The sequence below is a fragment of the Montipora capricornis genome, chromosome 14 (genome assembly GCF_036669925.1).
Source record: "Montipora capricornis isolate CH-2021 chromosome 14, ASM3666992v2, whole genome shotgun sequence".
NCBI lineage: Eukaryota > Metazoa > Cnidaria > Anthozoa > Scleractinia > Acroporidae > Montipora > Montipora capricornis.
Window position 1 is genome coordinate 48,059,300 of NC_090896.1, and position 22,500 is coordinate 48,081,799.

General features: G+C 39.6%; 1 protein-coding gene across 9 annotated transcripts in view; it reads left to right on the forward strand.

Annotated features, from left to right (window-relative positions):
* LOC138033786 (uncharacterized) overlaps positions 1-15,080 on the forward strand; it is a 19,526-nt gene extending 4,446 nt beyond the window's left edge. For 3 of the 9 annotated variants that reach the window (XM_068881605.1, XM_068881602.1, XM_068881604.1), the window contains exons 2-6: positions 498-619; positions 6,463-6,591; positions 8,020-8,073; positions 12,192-12,265; positions 13,185-15,080. In XM_068881605.1, the coding sequence (XP_068737706.1) occupies positions 6,510-6,591; positions 8,020-8,073; positions 12,192-12,265; positions 13,185-14,228 (1,254 nt within the window). In that variant the 5' untranslated portion in view covers positions 498-619; positions 6,463-6,509 and the 3' untranslated portion in view covers positions 14,229-15,080. Of the gene's footprint in view, positions 1-329; positions 620-1,761; positions 1,966-3,313; positions 3,451-6,462; positions 6,592-8,019; positions 8,074-12,191; positions 12,266-13,184 lie in introns of those variants that run through there. The other 6 variants (XM_068881606.1, XM_068881603.1, XM_068881601.1 and 3 more) reach the window with 5 other exon arrangements.
* Positions 15,081-22,500: the final 7,420 nt, after the last annotated feature.

Here is a 22,500-nt window from a genome sequence, read left to right on the forward strand (position 1 = left end):
GTAAGCTCAGCGTTCGTATGCCGCTGAAAAAATTAAGGGAACGAAGCGTTGTTAATGATTTTTCCATATTTTAACGATGCATGACGGATAACTTGTGACGGAAAACCATGTGGATTTTTAGAGACACCGACAAAATATTACACAAGCATCTCTAATTTCTCTGTAAATATTGGTTTAATTCTTGGGAATAAATCAAAAATATGGTTGAGCAATATTGAGAAAAAGACACCTTAAATGTTATTTTAAAAGGTTACGCTGGTATCAGCTTTCGTCGTCTCACTCAGATATCACAGATATTTTTGCCAAATTGAGAATATCAAGCATTCCACAAATCATTTGACAGGGGAGTGGAAAACAAGCTGCGGTATTTGTTGATTTTGTGCGAGTATATACGGCTGTTATCTTGTATTAACACCGATACAAGTCCTCGTTTTGCGAGTTACCCGTCCGTCACAAACGTCATCATATTGTAATTAACTAAACAATCTTTCAAGTAGGAATTTGGAAGTTATCCGTATCCAGAGAGAAACTGTTTAAGAGGACGGATTGGCGGACACTGCTGGGGAACCGGTAAAAGGAAGGAAATGGCTGCTGCCGATTCACTTTTCACCAAAACCCGGTATGTAATACTCGTAACTGTGTAAGCTAGGACCAGCGAAACAGAACAGAAGAACAGGATCTGATCTGCAATAGATAAAGATTATCTAAAATTAAAAAGAGCAAGGCTGATTGAACGGTATTTATATAAAGCCAGTACTGATTTGGAAAGGCACTGTCTTTTTCAACAGGGTTTTTCAAGCAATAATGTAATATATGTACAGTACTTGCTTAGTGTTGATCTTTCTACTAACAGCTCCTGCTACAACGAGCTGCGGAAACAAACCGCAGCAGACGACCAACGGAGATCAAAGTTCGTTAGACCACCATCGAAAATAGAAGCAATTCACTCCGACGGCGTGTTGTGCACTTTTATTTTTGGTTTCTTAGTTCCGAGGTCTTTGAAATTAAATTCCAGCTTTAAAACATTTGGGAGTTTCCTACTAGTCACCTTGTTGAAATAATGGTTTGCCAAAAATTAAGAAAGGAAATAACTGCGGTATTGTGTCAAGAGTTAGTAGAGTCAACAAAATGCCAATTGCGGCGGAATTCGCAACACTACGAAAGCCGGAAGGATTACAACAGGCTCTGATCAATAGCACATAAGTGTGGAAGTCGCACACCACACCAGTTTATTTTAACGTTATTTTCTTAGTAACAGAAGAGCTGAGTAATCTGCAGTAAAATTTGACACAGTGAAGTGGCTATTAATTCTATCAGGTCAATTTAGAGGTCATAAATGATTTGACAAAATGTCTCGAAAAACTCGAGAAACTTCAATATATACACAATGTTTTTATTCCCTATTCTATCCCGTTGTGTTTGTCAATTGTTCTCTGAAGGAATAGAATGTTAGAAATAGCCTATCCTAGCTCATTTCCCCCACTATTTAGCTCGATTGATATTTTGTGGTTTCAAGTTACTCTATAGAACTTGCTAGAAGGTTGTAAATGAAATGGGTGCGTCTGTTCAAGCTCCAGTCTCGTTTGAGCTCAGAGGATAATTTACACAGAGTGTGTGTTACGTAAGGAAGTTATTGTGAATAGATACTGAAAAAGGACAAGTGGACCAATGGAAAAATGAGTGTGGAAAAATTAGAGGCTTTTGAAAGCAATCCACTTGACGGCGTCTAATTGAGGAGTATGCAAAAACTGACTAAGTATGAGGTCATCATTCCTCGTGCGTCTTATCAGTTTCGCTGTAGTTTTCTTGTGGTTTAAAACCTTTGTTTTCATCTTCTATGTCAGTTGAATATCTGATGGTAATGCAACTATTCAAGCGGTTATCTTAGATCGTAACTGAATAAGTGTTTACACAATAGAAGCTGAATCCATGGCTCATCGTGATTGTCTCTCGAAACACTCTCAAGTAAGATTATATCAGTTTTTCTAACTAATCCGGATTCTAAACAGAGCTTGGAGCGTTCAGTTTGCGTGTCAGTTGCGCAAGCCATTTGTCTGTTGCTGCGCCACAAGGACTGGCATTGGCTTTCATAGGACTGTGTTTTCCATTAGCAATACATTATATGTGTGCATATCCCTCCCTATGCAAACACACTTGACACTCTGGCATCCCTATTATGTCAGTAACAGTAAGTGTATTTTAAGTACCAACACTGACTGACCAGGCGATAAGGCACAACGAAAACAACAAGAGTTATTCAGGTGGGGTGTTTCTTTTCACTGAAGAGGTCAAAAATCGCTATGTGTGCAGACAGTCTTTGCGATGAATCGAATTTCGAACGAAACTTTAAGTCATCTATCGTGAATTCATCGGAACAGCAACGCCGCCCCTCGTCGCAAAGCGAATAAAATTTAAAGACACAGGACTTCTATTGTAGAGTCAAGGTACTTCGGCAAAATAGAAATTCGGTTTCGTTCTAAAGAGGCACTTGTATGAAACCGATCGTTGTGTAATAGATCTAAATGCCTCAGTCGATAAGTTACATGATTCTTTACTACTTCTTTGTGTCTTTTACGTATTCGTGAAGCATTTACTTCTGTTTGTGTGGTCATTGGTGCAAACAGGTTTCCTGAAGGGAGAAAAGTGTTGCAAATAAAGACCAAATCTAATTAGGGTAAAGCACCCAAATTACTCACTTAGTTTTAAGAGGCTTTACGTGATAGAATGAAGGAGTGTCTTAACGGAAAAAGAGTTGAACCCTGTTCATTTTCTCATTTCTCCATTCCCGCACGTACGCCGCTTAAATTCAAGTGTTTAATGCCGCGTCAAATTTATATGCTCGCGAAAGAAATTTTCGATAAAAAGGACCAAGTCAGTAGAATGAGCTGCGTCATAATTAGAAGGAAAAAGGAAGCCTTATATGGAATATAAAATGCGCACGGCTGAAGAGTTACAACATTTTGATCAAAATATAACCCGTTAGATTTTCTAAAGCTCTGAGGGACTAAAAAGCCTGGAAAGGAGACTACTCTACTATAAATGAAATGAAATCATAAAAGTTAATTAAAAGTACTAGATTTTAATTGAACGGCTTTGTCAGCTGCGGCACTGCATCTTTGTCGTGAAAGAAACAAGTAGCAGCAATTCAGTATTTCAAAAACGATTCCTCTCAGGTAAACTCATTTTGTAACCTTCTGCCAGAATGTTCGCCAACTGAGCAGCACCTTTTTTTTGGCCCGGTGCCTCGTTGACTCCGTCATCTTTGTTGTCAGTCGCGAAAAGACAGAGCCTGGGTTCAAGAGCCCATGCAGCCACCTTCAGATGATAATTTTAACTTTGTTCGTCCAGTAGTATAGCCGCTCTCATTTTTGTTCTAAAGCACAGTTACCGTTAGAGGGACAACCTTAAACACAAGTTTTGTCTTTTTGTTCAAACAGAATGGCAACAAAGGTAATGCGCTTTTTTTCTGATTAATATTTCGCAAGACTCTCTTTGGGAAAGAGCCTGAAGTGAATTGTTAAATTAACTATAGAAATTGTAAGAACCATTTAGACAACCGCCTCCAAGGGCAGAAAGGTTTCTTTTGAGACACATGTCATAGGTCTGAATGTTGCTTGCAACCTTTCTCCTGCTGGAAGTGTATCTGTTTCACGTGACTTTAATACGAAAGTGTCGCACCATCTTATGAAAGGCATCACTGAACCAATGGAAACAGAGATAGAAATTAAAATGTAGAAGAAAGCGAAAATGGGTACTTCTGCTTGAAAAAGAGATTACAATTAATGTCGATTTGGTTTAAGCTGAACACGGACTTTTGTCAGGGCATTTCAAATGTCTGTCACACCTGATTTTTAAGGTGTTGATTTTTAAAAAGGGTCACAGTTTCAATTTTCTTCTCAAGTATCTCAATTATTCTGCTTCCATGACCCTCTCCATCAAACCGTCAGAGCAGAATCAACAAAGAATTTCCGGATTGTACGCCAGGAGGAAAGTCATGATTTTTAAGGGTATTTGGCGTCATTTGAATTAGACACACAACGGGACTTAAACATATCAAGAGTTTGTCGCTGACGGGGTCTGGGTTTTGGCGGTTGCGTCATCACCCGTCAAATCTAATCCATTTGCGCTTAATTAAATCAACTTAAGTAAGCGCAAATGAATGATATTTGCAACTGCGCTTCACTGATTGGGGAGACAAATAGGGGAATCTTTGTTTACATTTTTTGCCTCATTAGCATAAGTCCATCCTTTCTTAATCCATATCAGCTAAAAAATCATCACTGAATATTGAAAGTGCGTTGCATAATGAGTTATCTCTGAAAATTTGAGCGGAACTTACCAGATATTTTCTGAGTAATGATGATGCTTTTGAAATTGGAAATTTTGCAAAGAATGTAAGGGCTCATTAGTGACTTTGATGACTAATAACACGCTCGTTATCAACGCTAAAAGGCTTACAATCGGACATTTAACAAAGTTTAACACGTTCTTTTATCTTGTACCGCTGTATTTAGTGCGTCGCGATATTTAAGATTTCGGGGAGGGGGGGGAACTCCCATATGAAAAGAGTAGGGATGCTCGTCGTCTCGCTTAGGGGTGTAAATTTCGGATTTTGGTCTCACTTAGGGTGTTCTGGGCAAAACGCCATCATACGTAGATCTATGTAGCCGTGAAGGTCTCCGTTAGGGTTGCGCGCAAGGAAAGATAAAACATGTATTTAATACGTTTTAAATATGGTCTCTTTTCGGAATCAAAAAAGCCTGACTCACTCCCAGGTTGGTCTCCTTTAGGGGTTCAATTCAAAATTTTCGACGAGCATCCCCACCCCGGTATAGGTGAAGTGCCCCCTCCCCCGCCGGGCTGAATACCTCAATTAGGTAACATGGAAGACTACGATGAAAGCGCACAGGCATATTCAACGGCTGATCTTATGGCAGAGCAATAGAAGGACACGAGGGTTAGGGTTAAAACATTTAAACAAAGTGGTAATCCTAATTTATGTAGACGTCATCACATAGTCACAGGTCTGATACTATCGTTTATTGTTTCTTAATTGAATTATTGTTGGCCAAGGTCACGTGTCTGTCTATAAACGTAATACCCAATCAAATTATAAGGAGCACGTTGATAAGTTATTAGAGACATTGACCACCTTTTAAAGTAGCGGGTTCGGTTGAGAATTTGTGGTTTCGGCTGAGTGGCCATAAGTGATGGTTTTCATTAAACCTACGCCTATCGTGTAGTCGGGTATCCTTCGCAGCCGTTTTTTTTGGATGTCACGCAACGCTCCCACCAAAGAAGCGAGTCGCGTGACGCCACGCCCCAATAGCGGTTGAGGAAGCGACTACCTATCGCGGGATGTTCGTAAGAGTAGAAACCTAGCAGATTTGAAAATGTTGATGCATTGCTAGCCTAAGAGAAGGCTCGCAATCTACCCTTTCACCTTTTCACTGGCCTCGAGCAAAGAGCTTACAAGCTTTTGTTAATTTCGTTCTTTCGTTCGAGCTCGCAATTTATAAAAGTCATCTGGAGCACTACTTAGTTCAAACTAAGTTTTCACTGACGAAGAATATCCCCAATTACAGATTCGGACAAATACTGATAGAATATCCAGCAACTTGCACAAATAGTTTCTTTAGCGATTCCAGCACACGGCACTGAATAGCTCGGGTTCTTGCTGTTTCTTTTTAAGTTTTTTTGTGAATCGTTTCAAATAAATAAATAAATAGAGGCCAGTTGAAGAAGTCTCAATAAAAAAGAAAAAAAAGTTTGATTCAACCTTGAACTGACCAGATGACCAGTTTAAGCGAAACTTCAACCACATGTTTTCCGACAATTGATGTATGTTTAATTTCGTTGAAGTTTTGTTTTGACCTTTAGGGTTCATTGTTATAAATTACTCTAAATACTGGCTGCGACAAATTGACTGCCTCAGAGTAAATGGTCGTTCTCCCAGGGCTTGATAGGTTTGTTGATTGAGAAGTTCTTTACTTTTTATTACCGAGAGTAAATGAGTGCTAAATAATTTCTAGTAAATGCAAGTAAGTAGTGTAGTCAGAAAGACGTCTTTCTTGGCATGGGTTCTATAACTAATGGAAACAAATAGATGTACAGTATAAACAATGAATTTTAACCTAAACACAGTACAACAGCTTCTTTGTAGACAAAACTATGACCACCGATAGGTTGAGCTAAGTAACTTAATCGGGTTGTAGAGCGGCGTGGGTTCGAACACCGACTGGACAAACACTCCAGTATCTTTGAATAACTGAGGAGGAAATCCCGCCTTTGTAATAACGTCTGAAAATGGTTATACTCTCCAGTCATTTCAGATAAGGAGCTATATCTCACTGGAGGTGTTTGAGACGTCTAAGAACTCCCACACAGTTGAAAAGAGAGGGCCGCAATTGTTGATGATGAGATTGAAGTGAGATAATTGACTCCGTGGTGTTCGTTTTGCAGTTAGCAAGCAAATACTAAAGTTAGAAGAAAAACGCAGAGCATAAACGATGAGAAGACGGAGGACAGCAACACTCATCAAGCCACAACCGAAGGTTTACATACTTGGCAAAGATGGCGTTGGGAAATCAGGTCAGTTTGTCTTCAAAGCAAGCTCCAATAGAGCGGTTTTCAATTGAGTGTCGAAATTAATTAGCGAATTACTTTGGTTTTGCATTACTTCACTCAGTGATTGGTTCAAAGTTCTCGCGCTACTTTTTCAACCAATCAGAAGTGAAACCAAAACCAATCGTGGCTCGCGCGAGCACATTTTCCCGCGCTTTGTGTCGGCTACGTGTAATTACTTCGAGTTTTGATTGGTTTACTGGATTGTCTCCGTCCTTTTTGATTGGCCAAAGTAATAACTTTGGTTTTGGTTTTACGACACTCATTTGAAAATCGCTCTAACGCAAGTGTATCAGTTTACAAACACGAATAAGGCAATCACTAGAACAAAAGACACCTTTGTTGTTTAGTCGACTTTTGCATATTGTTTTCCCAATACAGATCATATGACGGTATGCAGGAGATTTGATCCTTTTTCTTGTTTATTGGAGAGCCCGAAATGCACACGACCATCTAAATCTAAATCTAAATATCGTTTTGTCGGCAAAAATCCTCTATGACATGACGCCAAATCTAAAATAATGATGGTCAATGATAAATAAAACTATACTAAAATATACAAAAGAATAATGAAAGCTAAGACTAGTATTTAAAAGCTATTAAAAACTACTGGTAAAAATTAAACTACAAGAGTTTGCTTTTAAAGGTATGGAGGGATTGGCTGGAAACAGTTTCTTCTGGAAGTTTGTTCCATTCAGCTATTGTCCTTGGGAAGAAAGAAAATCTAAAAATATCTTGATGTCCTTTCGGCTCAATAAGTTTAAAATCATGGCTTCCCCGAGTTCTCCTTTCTCTGCTTGTTATCAAATAGTCCCCCCAGTTCTCATCTAGGAGGCCGTGACACATCTTGTATATAGTAGAGAGTCTTGCGTGTCTTTTCACTGTTACAAGTGTCCCACTGTAGGTCTTGCAGCATTTCAATCACGCTCGTTGTTCGATCGTGATTTCCAGTGGCAAAGAGGGCTGCTTTCCGCTGTACCCTTTCTAGAGTGGCTTTATCTTTCTGGTAGTGTGGGTCCCATGCATGTGCTACAGGCATACTGGAGTTTTGGTCTCACAAGTGTCGTATACACGGCTTCTTTCACTGACTTTGGACAGTTCCACAGGCTTCGCTTGAAAGTCCCAAGACCAATATATCATCATCACCATCATCGCCGTCATCTATGCATGACTTTGAAAGAAAATAACATCTCGAGTATTATCACACGATCCACTTAGCAAAAACATAAAAAATGAGGGAGGTCTATAACGCTCAGGGTTTCTCATTTATTGCAACAGGTGAAGTCAACGATATTTTTTGCTATAAAGACCTCTTGTCATTTGCCTTGTTCAGAGTTGTTATTGTTGTGTAAGTTTGAGTCGATTGATCGGTTGAGGTGTTTTCTCCTTCAACAGCTCTTCTTGTGCGGTTCATTACAAGGCGATTTATTGGAGAATACGCAAGACTGGGTAAGTCAGAGGCTAAATTTCTAAACAAGGTGTTATAACTAGGCACGAGTCGATGACAGACAAGGTCGAAGCGTGATACCACCAAAGGACGTCAATTCTAGCTACTTCTTGGCTCATTAGTTTTCTCAGAGGGATGCTTAAGGACGTTCGCTCTAATTGTTTGTGCGCAACGTTACTGCGCAGGTAACGCGACTGTAATATGTCACCCGTTACTTCGAGCATTAGTGAAGTTGAGGTTTTAAAACCTTTGCAAAAACCGTGGACGATAAGTCATGCACAGCGTTGGATCAGAGAAGATCGTGATCAGTCAAAATTGATTTTAAATATTTATGAAAGTCAAGTAGACTACTGCACGATCGATATTCGCGAGGTTTTATCAGTCGTGCACTAGTCTACTTGACTTTCATACAAATTTTTCAAGCATCAGTTAAAATAACATGGCGACAAAAACGCCGAGGAAAAAATTCCAGGCCGGCAAAAGAATGGCACATTTATTTCCGAATCATCATGAAACTTCAAAGAGAAGCGAGCGGGAGGATGGAAAAGCTCTGGAAAAGGTTAAGCTGATCGAGTAGACTAGTGGCTGAAAGTATGGAAAACTCGAGGACGACCGTTGCGTAAATTTAATGGGGCTGTTTCTTTTTAATGTTTTTATTACCCTACGAACTTAAGTTCAAAGTGAATGCATGTTTTTAAAGTTCTTTTCCTTTACTTTCGTGAAAATTGAGCAGTATTTTCGTCCTCGTCCGCTTGAATAGTGCGGACCGGCGTGGAAACAATCACGCAAAAGTGTGACAAACGAACTTTTCCAAGAGCTTTGCAAAATCACATCGATTTTACTCGTTCAGATCATCGGTAACCCCTATTTTTTTAATCATGAATCACTTACTTTACTTACTATCTACAAAATATGATGAAATGAAAAAATTCTCACCGTAAGAAGTTATCTTTTTTTAACATTTTCTTTCCTCGTGCCATCGAATTCTGGTAGTGGTTGCAACGGATAGAGCTTACGAAAACGCTCGTCGAGGATGAACTCTACTGTTTGCCACATCCCTAGTGGCATAAAATTATCCAAAAATCCCACTCCTAAAAACCTATGCACGGAAACTTTCACTCCATCAGTTTATTTTTATGATTTTCGATGAATGACCGATTTCTCGAAATGAAGGCATTTTTCCACTGCCATTTTCTCCGAAACAAAGTCGGTGACCCCCATTTTTTGTTTCATTTTTGGAGTAAGTACTTTATGACCTAACTCTAGGCGAGAAATGAAGAAAATCTCACCGTAGGAAGATTTTGGCGCGAACGTCCTTAAGTCCCCCCCAGAAAGAAAAATATAGTCATTTCATGACGTCATTTGGAAAAGGACAGTACACTATAAAAAATTGTAAAACGCAGATGTGGACGTGCTGCATTATTGCTTTTGCTCATGTCAGTAACCCGGCAAGTCGTTTTCGTTCATTTTATACTTTTAATTTAAGTCACCTTTGGCTAAGTTAGAATACATTACTTTGTTTCGGTGGACAGGCTAAGAGCAAACGTACAAATACCAAGCATGACACTGAGCTTAAAATGAACAGACTGATTTTAGGTTAATATTTCGTTGCAAGGAGATCAACGAGTTCTAACTTGTAAAGCAATGGTAAATAATAAGGAAAAAGCCATTAAATAAACTAGCATTTAAATTGTTTTTGAGCAATTTCAGGTTATTTTAAGTTATGAGTTATGCATTCCCTGCACGTGCTGAATTGCAGGGGCACCCAACGAATCTGTTCCTCACATTATCTGTTCCCCAGAGGAATCTTGCTGGCTGGCAAAAATACAGGTGTTTCGATTAGCTGGCTGGGAAATGATGTTATTGATAGAGGTTTTGCCTGGGAATTACTGACTTTTTCTAGCATTTCAACCCGAGCTGGCTGTAGAAACTCTGAAAAAGCCCTTCCCTCTCCCAGAGAGTAGTCACAAACATACGACGGCTGGTCAGAGTGATTGCGCTTTCGGAAAAAACCTGTTTTGTCCCGGTTTTGTCGCTTTTGTTCGGTCGTTTTGGATCGAGGGATTTGAAAGCGCGCGGAATTCCTAACTGGGAAATAAATTTCATCAGCTGGCTGGGAAAACCAACCAATTTTATCTAGCTGGCTGGGAAATTTCTTGTGTGTCTTGCTGGGAAAAAGGAACAGATAATGTTTTCCCAGCAACACTGAAAAACACCTGAAAATGACTTAATAACATTTATTTTCATTAACTGGGGTATAATAATACATTTTACAACAAATTGGTCGTTGGGTGCCCCTGGAATTGAAGATATAAATTCCCTCGTGGCACCATCAAATAAGATGTAAATTTTTAGAAGTCTTTAAGGCGAGGCTTGGATAGACCTTAAAGTGCCCCTGTGACGAAAATACCAATTTTTATGTTCCTACGGATTTCAAAACTATGTTAACTAAACACTAAAGCCCTGGCCAAACGAAACGCAAGTCATCGCAAGTCGACGCAAGTTTTGTTACTTGCGCTGACTTGCATACCGCTTGGCCACCCACTTACTTGCATTCACTTGCGAAGACTTGCGACGACTTGCGTTTGATTTGAACACGTTCAAATTTTGGACGCAAGTCCGCCCAACTTGCGTCTCGTTTGGCCACTCAACGCAAGTGGATGCAAGTTTTCGCAAGTCATTCGAACTTTTTTGGAAACCTTTCGCGCCTTTCGCGCTTTCCCTTTTGACAAGCTGGCTTCTGTCACGGAGCAAAATTCGGAAAACTTAAGCCCCGAAGAGCTAAAAGAAAACAAGGATAGGGAGTTAAAAAAACATAAGAAAAAGGAAAACCATAACAGGAGACCCAGTAGCGGTGCAAGTATAAGCAGCAGCTACAGTGAAAGTAGCAGCTCTTCCGAGTCTGAGCCTAGGAAAAAGAAAAAAAAAACAAAAATTCTGCTACTTTTGCAAAGGACTTGCGCTCAACTTGCGTCACGTTTGGCCACCCTATCGCAAGTGAACGCAAGTCTTCGCAAGTGAGAACTTGCGTCGACTTGCGATGACTTGCGTTTCGTTTGGCCAGGGCTTAAGCGACCAAAGTTTTAAGGCTTGATTTCAAAAAGGCACCTGTATTTTCCTATTAAATGGTGCGCCATTACTAACTCTAAGGTCGTGTTCTAATGGGATCAATCGTTTTTAGTAGGTTGGGTTGGTTAGATTTTTTTGGTATTCTATTCGGAAAAAACCGTTTTCGGTTGGTTCGGATGATCAACTTTTTCAACCGAGATCAAACTTGGTCGAAAAGGTTGAAAAAGCATTCGCAGCGACCGCTGTCGTTTACGCGGGGCATTTAAGTCGGCCGCAGGCTCCTGCCGTGTTGCTTTCCCTCAACTTGTCAACACAGAGAAGTCTGGTAATGACTATTCCCAGGAGTTAACGCCTTTCAACCGAAAACGGTTGAAAAAATGTTCTATAGGAAAACCTGAACCGGTTCAGGTTGAAACGGTTGATCCCTATAGAACACGACCTAAGTTCTTGAGAGAGCTGAATCGAGGAGAAAATGACGTCAAAGTATCACTGGTTTAAGAATGCAATGCGCCTGTACGCCGCAGAATTAACATGCATCAAGGGATTTTTGGGCTTTCAGACTTTACTCGCTTTTGCATATAAAATAAGCTGCATTCACACGCTGAAAATTTAAGCTAGTGAGCCTTTGACGTCACGTTTCCCTGGATCCAACCCTCTGGGGCTCAATCGGTCAGTTTTGAACGTGAGTAATGGCGGACCGCGAAATATACAACTTACGCCCAAAGTAAACTGCCTTTGGACAAAAATCAAAACTCAAGCTTTTGCCAGTCAGTTGTTAACCAAACACGCTTCCAAAATCTGAAGAAAAAAGGAAAAGATTTTTTGATCACAGGGGCACTTTAAAAAAAGAAACCATTGAAAAAAGAAAATTGCGCTTACACATTATTGCACGTTTAGAATCCTGAGGGACTTGTGCAGATCCCATTTTCTGTTTGCTTTTTTTCACGGTGTTTTAACAACATTTTTACAATAGTTTAACAATATATTTTGGTTTTTAACAATATTAAATAAATATGAATGAAATATTCGGTATGGATACTTTGTTTTTCAGAGGATTGTTATAACGTTCATGTGGAGATCGAAAATGAAGATGTAGAACTACAGATTGCTGACACGGCTGGAGAGGTACGGTTTATTTGTTGCTTAAAGTGAACTCGAAAAAATGTGTCTTTTTTGTATCTATATCCTTTCTAGTATACTTCAGTAGAAAGGCAGTGCAGTCCAGATGTTTGGGCGCTTTCCTTGAAATCTGCACATCCAGGGTTCAAGACCCTCTCTGACTTGTTGAATTTGTTCCTGGTAATCTGCGGCTCGTTCAACATCTCAGTTTCCCTTGTAAAACAGCCAACTAATTTGCTTCCGGCCAGTTGGGATTCTTAACAGTTGTTGTTGCTGTTGTTGTTTCGTTGATTTCGTTTCATTGGCCCTGAAAAGCCCCTATGAAGAGGGAGGTCAATTAAGTATGTGGGTATATATACATTTATTATATGGAGGAGAGTGTTTTACTGGGAACTAAACCACTCGTAGATTCCATACGCCACTACATCCGGGACCCGAGTGGCGTATTTTCCGTATGTCACCTTTGTGAGTGTTGTATCGTTCAATGACGTCACGATTCCCGCCTTTTTTTCCCGCCTTTTTTATAAAGCTCAGCCGTATTTGTAAAACTTGACTACTTTGAAACACAATAAAATCGGAATTTATCAATATTTAGTCTCCATATAATAAAAAGAACATTACACGTTGGCTCGAAGATATGAATTTTATGTTCTTGCCACTCGAACATAAAATTCATATCTTCTCGCCACCGTGTAATATCCTCTATACATTGTTTTTTATGTTGTTTCATATATATTCTTATTTTCCCGCTACGGCAACCCCTCGTGTGTAGAGGATTATTTGTTGGAAATTTTCAACTTTTCAGCCGTAACATTTGATTTAGTTGTAGTGTGGTCGTAGAAAACGAGCCTTTGATATCCATTTTATCCGCAAATGTTACCGAACTTTATCACTACTTCACTATGTTTTTGTTGAAAATTTCCAGAACACAGCAGAGAAGCTGAATCTAATATCTCGTCAGGGAGACATGTTCTTCATTTTGTACTCAATTACGGATAGAACGAGTTTTGAGGAAGCTCGTCGTATTGGACGAATTATAAAGGACAGTTCGCAAGGAGATTCGGTTCCCATGGTGATTGTGGCAAACAAGAGTGACCTTGAACATTTTCGGCGAGTGACGTTTCAAGAAGGAAATGATTTATCACAGGAATTTAATTGCGCTTTTCATGAAGTGTCGACGTCAGAGGATTGTAAACAAGTGCGAGAAGTTGTGCAAAGTTCTCTGCTGAATTTCATCCGCCAGCGAGATAAGTTTAAAGACAACGCAAGCTTGAAAGTACCATACTTTGTTAAAAGAAGCCCGTCCTTTGAGAAGAAACCAAAACGTTCGACTCGAAATTCTCAGGACAACTCGAAGCCGGCTGTAAGGCCGTTTGAAATTCATCCACGTTTGAGATCGAAAGAACAGGGAGATGGAGTCGACGACAAAGGAACCCTGAATAACAATGTTCAGGTAGTTGACGGCCGAAAACACCGAGAAATTGAAAAGGGAAGTAAGGATACAGTTACATCATCGTCAAAAGCTCTTGATTGTGAATCCAATAAAAATCGTCCATTTAATGTGGAAGTGGTTAAGAACGCTTCCCAGTCACGCGACCGTCAAAAAATGCCGTCCATGACTGCTAAAACTGCTGGTGGGTCTAATAACGAAAGTCCTAAAATACCCTTTACAGTTCACAAAGTCAGAGGATCTTCGGCAAGTGAATGGATGAGGCCTCTTCCTGTCGATAAACGTCGAGCACCAACAACAAATTATTGGATTCGAACTGAAGAATCCGTTTCCGAAGAGAAGCCGAAGACTTCGAAAGGGCCGTTTTCGTTAGACAAACTTCGGAGTCAGTCGACGGAAAAGCTTCGCACGTCCTCGTCGTCCAGTGAAAGGCAGAGGTCAACTTCGTCGTTCACTCGCATGAAGGACGGACTTATTGGAAGAACCAAAGCGTTAAGAAGAAAACCAATATACCTCTGATGCGAATTTTAGAAGATTTTAAAAGAGAAAGTTTGACAATTAGCTAATCTGTGAGTGAATGGATTTTGAAACAAAAAAATATGCAGAATGCAATGAAGTTACTCCTCTTCCAGGTCTTACTAAGCTTATAGTCACAAAGGCTCCTTAGTGTAGCATTCAGTATTGAACAGCCAAACGCATACACGTAACATACCCAAAGTATGGGCCAAATGCGTAATATGTGCAAAACGCTTCATTTTAATAGCGCTTGACTTGCAAAATGTCAAACTGCACATTTAATCATCAGAACCGGATAGTTCTACCGTTGAAATCCTGAGCCGTCAAGATCATAAATAAATCAGTATGTTTCCCTGAAATGTTTCCGTGTTGGCTTACATTTGAGTTTGACATTTTCGTAAGTATGGTCTACAGCAAAATTTAAACTAAATATTGCCTCTAGTTTTCCTTCATCTCTTGCCATGGGACACTGCATATTCCCAAGAGCATTTGAAAACAATGGTTTATTCAAAATTTGGAGGGACAGACAAAGAGTATTATGCTATTTTCGAAAGTGGCCTACTGCGTATTTTACAGATTGGCAACAGCGTATTTCGCCTATATTGCGTTGTGTGTTATAAGGTTGTTTACCATTTACAAAAAAATTCTGGAAATGTCAGCTCGTTTGCAAACAGTGGAACATGACTTTTTGGTAATTGGGGGAATATTGTGTGTTGAGGGAAAATCATAGCCAAAAGTTAGGGTTAGTCTGTAAAATGAGGAAGAGAAGTTCACAAAGCAAACTCTCAACCTCAGGATAGGGTTAACAAACAGAACAAATTCTGTGTGAAATTAAAAACTTTAATTTTAAAAACAGCCATGTAATACAAGAAACTTAATCAAGTTGGAGGGATAAACAAAAATTTTCGTTCTTAAAAAATAGAAATAATAGATATGAAAAAACTCTACGCTATAATCTTCCTTCTGAAAAAATATGGAAAAGGATAATGTAAGAAAACTAGAGAAATACCATGCAAAATGAAATATTGGTTCCATGAGGCAATTCCAAACAACCCCAAAGTCCAGAAAAGCCGACTGCAACACCACTGCGAATCGTAACCGCGCTGGACACACCACCAACACACTACCAACGCGTCGGCCGACACACTACAGACGCGTTGGTCGAAATACTTACTCTTTCGAATTTTGTTATTTCTTTCAGTTGGAAGCAAGAACAACTTCATAAGGAACGACGAAAACGTAATAGCCAAATAGCCGCCATTTTTAAAATGAAACGCTAGTACCTAGGTCTTCTCGATGTTTTGGCAAGGGTCGTTATCAAAGCGGGAAGTTAATTTGCAAGTCGACCGACATGTTTATTTTTCGTTCATTAGAAAAGATTCGGAAGTTTAAACTCTTTATTGATCATTGACTTTTTAATATGTGGTGGCTCCTAAATTTCTTAAGTTTTCCGTCGAAGACATTTTCGTTCAGTTTGATGCAGGGTGTACTGTAGGAGTATAATCATTCGTTCTTATGGAGGGAGCCAGGAAAAAATTAACCTGCGATCAGGCCCATTTTTAGCTTCGCCCATATGTTCTCTTATGTCGTCGCTCGCTAAAATTGGGCCTGACCAAAAGTCTCTCAAGAATTCCGTTTGGTCGGCCAAATTTTGGCCGACCAAACTCGTGATCTGATTGGCTGTTGAAACGCCGAAAGTGAAAATGCCATCGTGATTGCGCGGAGCTCTCGCGAAGTCCTCGAGACTAATCCGCCATAAGTGTACGAAGAAATTTGCTCCCTTTTGTTATTACAATGCCGTGGACGGTGAAACTTGATTTTTTTTGTATAAATGGAGATATGCCATCTGAAATATCTCATAACTTGTCCAGAATCGGGTTTGGATCTCTGGAACGAGTGAAATTAGCGATTCCGTTGTCGAGCTCTGTGGCCATGGGGTTGAAAGAACTTTGGCACAAAGTTCCCTGATGTTTTGAAAGCCGCTAAATAGCTGGTTCTTTCAAATGGCAATGAAAGCAGATGCATATTGGTTTCCTGGATGAGACAAGGGACATATATATCAACAGGAGGAGATGCTGATAAAATCGCAAGTTACACGAATGCATGTTTTGAATATCTGTGTATCAAACGGCTTTATTTATTTACTGTACATGACTGATGACACGGTTTTTTTGCACACTTCATGATATTTCCAGTTGATTTAACTTAAAACTCACACTCCAGAAACTAAAATGGCATGTTTCCAGAGAGATCAATTGTACAACAATAAAAGAAACTTTGCGAGTCCATCTTACTGTTCGTACTCCATCAAAAAATTAACAGCCAAACGAATCATGATTTTACTGCGCGCAATTCTAGAAATACACTGCAACTGAAGATATTACCGGAAAAAATCACCAAAGAAACCTTCATGGGAAACACGTTAAAGGAATAATGTATTTCTCTTTTTTTTCTTTAAAAATCTATTGCCAAACCGTCCAACGACAAAATGCTAGGTTATCTCAATTACAAATTAAGATGGCAAGCTTAAAAGATTGCATATTCAGTGAAGTTCGGAGGGAGAATTGCACCGGCCTTTGCCGCAATATAGTCGTCGAAAACATTCCCCATGCTTTAACTGTGTTTTTCTCAAATTAAAGCCAACGGTAACTTTCGAATTCGTTTATAATATTCCTCCCACGGTAATTAACTTTGGTCAAAACAAAATAGCGTGAATCTGCCGTCCACGCGTGTATTGGTGTAATGGAAGTAAATTTGATTGGCCGACGAAGGACATGTCAATCAATCAAAAAAGGTGGGCGGAAGGAATTTCGAAGAGGAATTTGGTCAGGCTCTATTTTTCGTTTCGCCAACTCCACATTACGTAGCACGCGAAACTAAAATAGAGCCTGATCGCAGGTTAGGAAAAAATACCATCACGCCGGTTAATAAAAAAACTAAAAAAGAATACGGCCATAAGCAATCACATGAAAATAAAAGTAAGTAAGTAAAGTAAATATTATCAGAGAGGGTCGGTCTCAGCAAAAAAACCAAATTATTTTAATTTTCACTGCGAGGGCTAAAAGACTTAAGAAATTACATCCCTGAAACTCAGAATGTTCGACATCTGGAGCACTTGAAGGGTTCACTTGAAGGTGCACTGTTGCTCAAGTTGGACGAGAACGGTTGCGTTTTTTCACAATTAGTAAACACTGTATTAATTATCTATTTTATAAAATGGCTCAGTTTGTATAGGACTGAAATCTACTAGTACTCGTACATTTCTTCACCTTCAAAATAAAATACGTTGACAACAAATCTTGCTGACTATTTTGCACTATCCGTAACAGCACTTGCTACCAGCTTTTTATGTCAGTATCACTTGACTCTACAAAACGAGTTTGTTTTTCTTCCACGTAAAATAAGAAAGATGAAAAGTTGAAACTCTCCGACGTGCTGATTTTTTTCGCTGCCTTCTTTGTTTTCTCTCACTGTGTCTTGTTAGCGAAGATAATTGTTTTGCAATCTGCCACATGGTATGGAAACCCTTTTGAATATTTTTCAGTTTGAAGTAATTTTATGTGTGACTTGTATATATAATTTTAAAAAAGTACAAAAAAGCCAAGCTTTGTTTTGATTTTTTTAAAGGTAGCAAAAACATTAATACTACAGAAAGATAGTCACCCTGGGTTGCGGTATAAAGAAATAAACAGGTTAGGTATTCTTGTCAAGCTTACTGACAACAGCCGACAGTTAAACTGTTTTAGGCTGTGTGCTTAGTGTTTTTAGCTGTTTTCATCGCAAATTATCCCAAACCATTTTGAACTGTAAATTCCCTCTCATAAATTCTCTCTCCCGCCCCGAAAACACACCGGGCTTACCCCCTACCCCCTAAAAGTATTTTGTACGAAAACATTTTTGTCATTAGACTCAAAGGACCTTCAAAGGAGCTTAATGTCGAGTGGCCGAGTTCACCATACTGTGGCACCGTTGAAAAAGTGACCTGATACTACTAACGTAAATAATGACATGAAATCAAACCGACGATAGAAACCTCGAGCTTGTCGACTAATTGTAAAAGAGATGGCCGTTGGCAGAGGTGGTTTCATTACAACATTCTTGGGAGAAGAGAGTTTTATGAGAGTGGCCCTTAGGCAGTGGGTTCATGCAGAAACACGTCAAATCCCATGTTATGAGTGAAAAAGTTGTTAAAAAGACCTCCCCTGTTGAAAATCTGAAAAACTTGTTTCCACTTAGTAATTTGCTCCTCGTTGTAGCAAGTACGAAGCTTCACGTCGTTCAACTTGTTGTTCTTTCCCCAATGTGGCCTCGCTTTAAACTCCTTGACAAGTGCATTTTCCACACGCTCTTGAAACTCGTCAATACCGTACGCTCCGGGGAGGAATGGCGTGGAAGAGACCATATTCGTATTCTCAGTATTGGACTGGAACTAGCTTGCAATGGAGGCTAATGCGGGGGAATATATTAAAAAGTATTTGCATTTGAAAAGATTCCCCCGCATTAGCCTCCATTGCAAGCTAGTTCCAGCCCAATACCGAGAATACGAATAAGGTCTAATGATTAAAGCTGATTTCAGGGTAAAGCCCCAGCGAAACGAGAAATTTTTCGACACCAAACAATGGTTGATGATGTTTTCCCGTTTGGTCAAGGCCTAAGGTTCAGTTGAGTGATACCAAGAGATTATAAAGGTAAGAGAAGTAATCCCTCATACTGGCCCTATTCCCATCGTAATCCCTCTTAGGTTATTTTTAGATGATATCAATTTTCCCGCGGATAATGTTACCGCGCGCGTTACGTGGAAGTTTCATGGAGGAGGGAAAGTGCAACAAATTCTGTACGATGCCACTCTCCGTTTTCAAAATTGAGTTTCATGGCCTGATAAAATTCATTGTCTGCAAGATACAGGTTTCAAACATACATCCTTGAAATTGTTTAACTGCCTAGTTTGCAGTGATACCAATTTGAAGAATTTCCAATCTATCAAACCGTGTTAAATAATTTTGACATATGCAGATATGTTTACCTTGGTTGCATTGCGTTACTTGTCCATTTTAGTGCGCACTTTCTCATCGTCTACAAAATTCTGTCGCTTACAAAACTCTTTGTCAAGATACAGTTTGCAATCATATATCATGGAAATCGGTTAACTGTATAATTCACTCTGATACCAATTTTACGATTGTCTAGTGTAGGAAACCCTGTTAAATAATTTTGTAAAAGGGAGCTATATTTTACGCGTGCGTTGCAAATTGACTTCAATCCGATCTTACGTTTTTAAAAATTTTTATCGTGCGGTCAATTAAAATTTTCCTGTCATGTGTGGTACTGTTTGAAAGCGTTAGCTGTCTAATTTATGAATATCATTGAATTAAGTCACCATAGTTTAAGTCCGCTAAGAAAATCGAGAACGCGTTGACCAAGTCAGGAATATGTTACTTGGTGACTGTAGTCCGCGATATTTCATTGTGTACAAAATTCTGTCGCCTATAAAACTCGTTACTTTCAAGATACAAGATGCAAAGATGTATCATTCAAATCGCTTAACTGTGTTGTTTACAGTGACACCAATTTCAACACTGTCCAATGTACGAAACCGAGTTTAATAATTTTGAAAGATGCAGGTATATTTAACATGCGTGCTTTGCAAATTGACTTCCATGCGATACCACTTGTTCATACATTTTTATCGCACTGTCTGTTCAAGTTTTGCTTTCATGTCTGATATCTGTCTAATTTATGAATATCAAAGAATTAAGTCGTCATGTTTTAATCCCGCGAAGAAAATCGAGAACGCGTTAACGAAGTCAGCGATATATTACTTGTTGACTGTATTCTTCGAATTGCCAATGTTTACAAAATTCTGTCGCTTATAAAACTCGATCCTTTCAAGATACAGGTTTCAAACATCTGTAACTGAAATTGCTTAATTGTCTAGTTTTCAATGATACCACATTCAAGGTTGTGCCATATACGAAACCGTGTTAAATCTCTTTTTGAGGAGACAGCTATATTTAACATACGTGCTTTGCAAATTCACTTGAATCCGATAACACGGGTTAAAAAATTTTTATCGGACGCTTGATTCAAGTTTTCCTTTCATGTTTGGTACTGTTTTAGAGCTCTATCTGCCTACTCTATCACCGTATGAGAATTAAGTCAACATCTTTTAATCTTGCAACGGAAACCGAGAATGCGTTTATTAAAGTCAGGGAGATCGTACTTATCGACCATATTCTTCCATTTGCCATTCTGTTCAAAATCCTGTCGGTTACATAACTCGTTCCTTCCAAGATACAGGTTTCAAAACATAAGTCATTGTAATCGGTTAACTCTGTAGTCAACAAGTCACGTTCGTCCACAAAATGTATATATACGATTGTCTCTCAACTTCCTCCGCCATTTTTGCTTGATGGTAAATCGCGAACGACGCGAATCATTGCGTGGGAATTCGCTCAGCTGTCAACATTGGTAAAAATGAGGACATGTGATTGGCTATCAGTTAACCCTCATGGGAATACCGGATCTCGCAGGAGATCTAAAAATAACTTAAGAGGGATTACGATGGGAATAGGGCCAGTATGAGGGATTACTTCTCTTACCTTCATAATCTCTTGGTGATACCAAGGCAACAGGCATAGCAAATGTTGAGTTGGCACTATAGTGTTGCCAAACACCAGAACGCTAACAAATTCACCTTTTTCCCCGACAAAACCTCAACTAAATCAAAGTTGACTGCAATTCTCTATGTAGTCCTTGAACCAGGGTTGAAAATAAACAAAAATTTGGTTTTATCAACGGAGTTGATAATGTAAATTGGCCACCGTACAGAGATTCTAAAAGCTCACGTTTCGAGCGTTAGGTCTTCGTCAGGGCGAATCGCTCTGGATTCGAAGTTGGTTTTATCCACATCAATGTGGCATTATCCTGTTGCTATCGTCAACAAGTCAATGGAGGCAGGCGAAAAACCATAAGGGAAAAGCGAAATGGGATGAAAGTTTAGACAGCAGGATTACCTGGTGTCTATGTATAGTTCAGTTAAAGGACAACAGGCCGGGGAGCCTTAAATTCAGGGAGTCTAGCTATGAATGAAAGAATGCATGAATGAGTGAGTGAGTAACAGCAAGAGTAACAGTAGCAGTAGCAGTATATCTTTATTGTGCCTTACTCTCTCACAAGGGAGGTATTGGCCTGTTTATGTACCAGTCAAATCCAAGTGCGCCCATCCCCCTCCCCCCGGGCATACCCCGGGCATTTGACAAGATGATAGCTCCGCATAGTGGGGAATTTGACACGAAACGAAACCCGTATCCATGGCCGGGAATTTGACTATGGACAAAAACGTTGGTCAGCGGTCGCTACCTAGAGAATATTTCCATCGCCACAATACGGAGCTTAAGCAACGACACCGGCGACGGCAACGAGAACTTCCTCTCAAAATATAAATTCGCGTTATTTCAATCGCTTCGTAACTATTTCAACCTTTTTAATATGATAGTTCCTCAAAAACGACACTCGTCGGAACGGCGTTTAATTTAGGGGAGAAAATGAAATTTATCCTCAACTTCATAAAACCTCAAATTGGCCTATTTTATGGCGAACAATGAGTTAGGGCCGATTTACACGAGACGATTTTGTCGCATGCGACAAGCTCACGACAGACCTCCGACATGACTTACGATTGCCGCAGCGTTTTAAAACATGTTTTAAAGTGCTACGACATTTTTTCTGACGTACACAACAATCGTAAATCATGTCGTGGGCCTGTCGTAAGCCGTTGTCGCATGCGACAAAGTCGTACCGTGTAAATCGGCCCTTAAGAAGACGGCGGCTGAAAATCATTCAAGTTCTGTTGTTAGTGGACGATTTGGAAGATGAAAAAGGAAGAAATCGAGAACGAATTATTTGGTCTTCGGCGTCTTTCTTCGGTAAGTTTAGGGACGTATCCCACAACACAGGTTTCTTCTCATAGAACTGTATGAGTTTTCGTCTTCCGGCATCATCTAATTGAGCTTTAGGTATAGTTATTTCTACCGGTCCTTCGTCTTCAACAAGCTCCGTCATCTTGTTTGTTTACTTCACGTCGACGTGACCTATTTTCGGTTCTCCGCGGTGCATTCTGGGACGATGTTGCGTTAAAAGACAGCGGCGGGGGTGTTACATGCACCAACACCAACAAAATTCGGGCAACAATGTTGCAGGGTTTTTGACTCGCTTTCAAAATGTTGCATTAAAAATCGCCCTGTGCACCCTGTTACACGAGGCAACTTTTAACGCA